Source organism: Lichenostomus cassidix, chromosome 13 (genome assembly GCF_008360975.1).
Source record: "Lichenostomus cassidix isolate B80296 chromosome 13, HeHo_3.0, whole genome shotgun sequence".
Lineage (NCBI taxonomy): Eukaryota > Metazoa > Chordata > Aves > Passeriformes > Meliphagidae > Lichenostomus > Lichenostomus cassidix.
The window spans coordinates 8,315,656-8,321,655 of record NC_139494.1 but is presented as its reverse complement, the minus strand read 5'-3'; the positions used below and the strand labels follow the sequence as shown (position 1 = coordinate 8,321,655).

The following is a 6,000-nucleotide window of genomic DNA, read 5'->3' as shown; positions in this document are numbered from 1 at the left end:
GTAGGAATGAATGAATGAATGTATGAACCAGTGGAAGACCATGGCTTTCTGCTTACATTTGTTCTCCTTGCACAGAGTTGAGCATCAGTACAGAAGACCTCCCTCTCATCTCACTGTTGCTTTCTGGGGGCCAACAACATTCACAACAGAAGGGACAGCAAGTTCAATCACAAATTCCTAATTGAAACAGTAAATTGCTTACGAGAACACAAATTAAATGGCTGCAGCACTGCCAAGTACCAGAATCATGCCTCAAAACAGGCAGGTGAGATGAGACAGGTATCAAGTGTGAGCTGGTTCTAGTTCATACACTCGCCCACGGCCTTCTATCAAATGTAAAAAAAGGGACACAAAAGGTACCAGAACTAAATTGACATACTGTATTTATTGCACAAATTTCCCCTAAAAGTGGGAATGGTTATTATAATACAAGAGCACATCTTGGGAAATATATACAAAAACAGAAGAGATAACAAGTATGTACATTTTACCCAGCATTTTACAAGTACCACCATCTAAATAATTTAGAGAAAGCAGAAAATTGTCATAAAACATCTCTAAGAACTAATAGGGAAAACATATGCAAGGCGTAAAATCTGTTCTTTTAAACAGTTTTTTGTTCTTAGCAGCCCAGTGTTTGCCAATTGCAACAAAATCAAATTTGCTAATTTGTGTGCCTAGTACACTTAGGTTTCGGCCAGAAAATTAAGACATGTTAATAATGGAGATGGGGAATAGTGGAAAAAAGAAATCAAGCATTAGTTTTCTATTCACATAAAACAATCGCAATATATTTTAAAAAGTCAATGCTATAGCCTGTAAAAATCCCTTTTTGTATTATTTAACAAACAGACATAAGTACCACATTGTTCATGTACCCAAAAAGTTAACTCACAAGAAAACTTCCCATCACACGAGGCTTTAGGTTGTGTTCTGCCCACAATGCTGCTGAGAGGTGGAGAGGGTGCTGCCATGCCAGGAGGGACTTGGCCCCTGGGAGGATGACGAGGAAGCTGCATCCGTGCTGCTCCGTCTGGGACTAACTGAACACATCATTAACGCCATTACCAGGCGGTGTTGAGCAGAGGGCAGCAGAGAAGGTGCCACCCAAGAGCCACCTGCTTCTCCTCTCATTGCAAGCTGTGCAAGGGTTCTTCTGGAGAGTCAAAACCATTTCAAAGTGAACCCAAAGATTTGCCCAATAATGGCTCAAAGGAGGAGGGCCAGTATTCTCCTCTAAGGATCATTATGAGCACAGTCCTGGGGGATGTCAGGGTGAGGGTGCAGCTGCCCAGCTCTTTGGGCACGTGCTGTGGATGAACCCACCCACATAACCTCCTGACGCACGGGCGGGAACCCTTCTCCGCCACCACAGACACCGCCAGGTCACCCCTGCCAGTCTACGTACAACACAGAATCCTAACTACTGCCTACACCACAAATCCTAGCAAAGAGTTAAACATCCCTATTCTGAGTGCAATCCTATATTTCATTAGAAATGTGTTTACACAACTGGCCCCCTGTTTTGTGCTCATTCCAAAAGCCAGATGTAATATTATTGTGTGGCAAGGAAAGGACATTTGAAAAACGGGAGAAACAAATCCTTGGATCACATATTAAACACGAGTTTTTCCCCTGCAGCAGTCAGCGTTAGATTTTATATACCAAAGAGTTTCCAATGACACTGCCTGTATTAATGTTGGGGTCACTTCCTGATGCAGACTCAGTTCTACATGGAAGGGAAGGGTGGGTTTGCCATGTAGATCTCCCTGGAACAGAGTTTTAAGTGACAGATATTAAATAGTACTGAAAAACCACTCTGGGTAAATTCTGGCCCCAGAGAAGGAAGGGAGGAGAGTTCTGTCACTGACAGAGGTGGGGCACGGAACTCTCCTATTGTTTTCAAGTTTATCAAACGGTTCAAATAGATTTGTGTTTAAAGTAACTCTGCAAACAACAATAGCAAGCATGCTGTACTATTGAAAAGATGATAACAGAATGACATATTTATAGAATTTTTTTATAGAGTTAAGCAACCAAGTGAATACGTGTCTCCTACTTGAGTGGATAATCCATGAATTTCAATATACTGAACCAAATAGATGAAAACAAGCTAAAAATCAGCAACAGTAATTGGCTGCTAGGACAAATATGCAAAGCAAAGCCGAGAATGAAGTGTCCAGTTAAACTGAGGTAGTAGAGCCTTCGAAAACATAATCCACCTCCCACTGTCTATTTACATTACTTACACCAGGTTGGGTCCATCAGCTACTCGTACAACTATTGTATATACAATGACAAACCAGTGATGGCTGAGTAAAAGAGAAATGCTGAGAATAAAATAAACAACATTTCCTGCTGGTAATTACACTAGTGAGTAGAAAAGGGATTAGAGTAATCTGCAGCAAGGGTATTATTTGTCAAAAAATAATTTGGATTATTATTACACTATGGTGTAATCAATGTTCATTTTTTTGTAGAACGGTTTTAAAAAATATATCAATTAGTTACCTGAGCAATTAAGGATAATAGTCTACTTGTTTTGTCCCCAATGCTTTGGTACAATTATTTCTAGTTCATTATTTCAATAGCTGACTGACTGCTGTAAAAAGAATGTGATGTTGCAAGAACATTATAGATCATAAAAAAGTTCGAGGTAATTGTCATGTCATTCTGGGGAACCCAATGGGGAAATTTCAGCCAACGTTCTCTTTAGATTATTTTTGTTTTTAACATTTTGATTACTTTGAGGAAGAAAAGCATCATTTAGTATAAAGCAACATTTAAATATTATAAACATTTAATACTGGTTACAGCATCCAGCCAAGAATCTCCATCGCTAGTTTGTCTGTTGGCTTCTTCCTCCCTCCTCCCTGTTGCCCTCTGTCCCCAACTATTTGCTCTTCCCAGGAGAAAGATCATAAATAAATTCTGTAGCTGACTGTCATTAATAAGCTTCTTACAAAACAAACCAGGCCCCTGCCCCATTCTTTCTCTGGGAAGTATCCAGAATTGGACTATGACATGAAAAAGTAGAAGTTCTTTACAAATCATTGCAGCTTGAGAATTACAGATCCTAACAAGAGCCTCATCAGCTGAAGCCAGGCTGAAGGCAGCCACTCTCTTGTTCAGTTTATAAGGGGTGATGGCATAATGTGTTTCTCAGAGCAGTTCTTCCTCCCTTCCCCAGTGTAAGTCACAGCCATCATGGCAGAAACTGATAAAAAATGAAGCTCTTCAGCTTTGCTAAAATCTCCACTTTTCTGTGGCTGAAATCTTGGGCTTATTCGGTTTTCTTTTTTTCTTTTCTTTATCCATTTTTATAAATGGCTGAGTGGGACAGGAGAAGTCTCCAACAGTTTGCACACCGTGCAGTCATATATGGAGGTGCTGCAGCTCAACGAGCAGTTTGTTTTACTTGCTGCAAAGAGAAAGGAGCCAGAACAAGTTGTCTTCCACTTTGTTTCCAGAGAGGCAAAAAGTCAAAGTCTGTGGCCTCTGGCATTTTAAAGTAGAATCTGGGCAACGTACGGAGAGTGAGTGCTCGCTACAGCTGCCAGCAAGGGGAGGTCGCTGGATTCAATCCTGAAAGGAAACAGAAGAGTCATGTTTAATCCAACCTGAAACGTCACTGGGCTGAACACGTGTCAGAACCCACGCTGCCTGCTCAAGCCCCAGCACTCGTGCTTGGTCCATTGGCTATACTCTGCAGCTGCCAGATTGTTCCTCCCACCCCTCCAGATACTCCCACAGTGTCAGCACTGTCTCGGCTCCCACCTGTCTGGTGGGTTTTTAACAGGGCCAATGAACTGGTGAGGAAACGGAGGGAGGAAAATTCCTGCCTAACCTCACTGTAAAGGGAATAATAGCTGGGGGACACAGCACAGGAGCAGAGGGCCAGTTAAAGCTGCACCCCCAGCGCCACACATGCTCTGTGTGCCTTCCTGTTCACTCAGTAGTCCTGAGGAGAAAAACATAGTCGGAGGCTACTGATAAACACCCCTTAAATAGCTCCTCTGCCTGTGCCCCACACCCACAGAGAGGTATTATGTGCCTTACATGACACAGAGAGTGTTTCCTGCCATGTAGGGAAAGTCAACCTGGAGGAATCGGGTGCCCCATGTTGTTCAGTGATGACTGACCAACTAAGAAGGGAGTCTGATAAGCTCCGGAGTGCTGAGCCCATCTTCCTGCCCGCAGGGAAGACAGAAAGGTTGGGGGATCCTTGGGGTTGAGCAATGGCTAAGGAGAAGCCTGAAGCCATGGGTAACTTAGGAGTTCCAGTCCCGTTTAGGAATCCATTTCTCTGTGCTTAGGAACAAGCCCAGGCGGAGGATGTGGCACCAGGACACCCAGGGCAGCACTGCTGGGAGAAGTTTGTGACCATACCCCAGCACCACGCCCAGCTCCTTGACATGGACTCTCATCTGGCCCTTGAGATACTCGGACAGCATCTTGCTTTTGAAGTAGAGCTCCTGCAGCCGATCTTCCAGGTGCATCACACACTAGAAAGCAAAGGGAGTTGTGTCAGGGAGAAGACAGAACCAAACCAGCCTCAGAGCAGAAAGCACAGATCCCATATATCCCTGTTGACTGTTCAGTGGCCATGTCTAGGTGAGATATTCACTGGTGGGACTTTAATTTTTGAGCAGAAACCTTTTATTACATGTTAAGTCAAAATTAATGAGGCAGCTGTTTCAATTACAGAGTGGCATTTCAATAGGCATCTCAGACAGTTACACCAGAGGATGCACTGGCTATGGATACAAACACTAGGCAGAGCCTTACCCCACTTTAACCCGTGAGGTTAAAGGGTACTTCAAAACCACCACGCTCGTGATTTCCATTTAGACTTACGAAATTTGGAGATAAATTATGCTTGTAAAGCTGAAGAGTGGAATGAAGCAGGTTGGAGACAAGACTGGAGACTAACACTTCTTTTCCCAGTTTATTCTCAATCATTCGCCTCTGGCTACTGGCCACTTGCACTGTCCATTTGTCCGTGTCTGCAATAATGCAGACAGCTTCTGCAATGGGCTCGTCCAGAACAGGGTGCTAGGAACAAAAAAAATGAAGAGCAGAACCTTGAGAATGACAAATGACAACAGTCTTTTCACAAAACTTTGCCATTCTGGATAGCAGGATAACATCCCTGGATAGCAGCATTGCATCCCAGACACTGCTTCACCTAAAATATATGTGCCTACACTGCATTCCATCCATTAAAACCAGACGGGTTTTGTGACCAAGGCTCAGTCTCAGAAGGATAGTGGCTATTTTACCTTTTCTTCCAGGCTTTAAAGTGTGTCACTGGCTGACAGTTACATCTTGTGGTATTTGATACAGAGTTCTGACATATCCAAAGTGTATTTGAAACACCTAAAACTGAAAGCACCACAAATCCACCTTGCTGTTCAGCGTGGCTGTTAACGAGGTCAAGTTACTCCCGGCTGTCACTGGCTTCCCTCCACGAGAGGCCAGCAGAGGGAGTCAGGAACCAAGCCTGTGCCTTGCCATCGCCCCCAGCTGGCCTTCCACCTCTCCAAACCCACGAAAAACGGTTTGAAAAAGGGAGTATTTGGAAACCCACTGTCCTTCCATAGTACATTTTCTGGGCTGAACTGTTAGCGTTTATCCCCTTCCAAAGGGTCCCACAGGGGCTTCACACAGTGCTGGGATGCAGTTACTGTTGTATTTGAAGATTAGCATAAAAAATCTCACTCAGGCTGTATTTCCGACACATCTGTGCAACAGCAGCAGGTGCCTCACTCACATTGCTGCCTCTCTCGCGTGAAGTTCAATTACATTTCCCAAATACCTTAAACAAGCCCCTGGAACAACCACCCAGGGAGCTAAACTCATCCCCTGTGGGGTTGGGCACAAGGTAAGGGGGCACAAGGCAATTGCTCCCTGGGGAGTAAACGAGATGGGAGCAGATGTCACGCTTTCAGTGACAGCCTGCTTTCCACTCCTTTCCTGGTAACTACAAGGGAGAGGAAA

General features: G+C 44.0%; 1 protein-coding gene across 3 annotated transcripts in view; it reads right to left on the bottom strand.

Annotated features, from left to right (window-relative positions):
* Positions 1-366: 366 nt before the first annotated feature.
* The window catches only part of FNIP1 (folliculin interacting protein 1), a 65,170-nt gene continuing 59,536 nt past the window's right edge, over positions 367-6,000 (bottom strand). For all 3 annotated transcript variants that reach the window (XM_085073506.1, XM_085073508.1, XM_085073507.1), the window contains 3 exons: positions 4,858-5,055; positions 4,390-4,505; positions 367-3,585 (listed from right to left, as the gene is read on the bottom strand). In XM_085073506.1, coding sequence (XP_084929632.1) covers positions 3,507-3,585; positions 4,390-4,505; positions 4,858-5,055 — 393 coding nt within the window. In that variant the 3' untranslated portion in view covers positions 367-3,506. The remainder of the gene's footprint in view (positions 3,586-4,389; positions 4,506-4,857; positions 5,056-6,000) is intronic.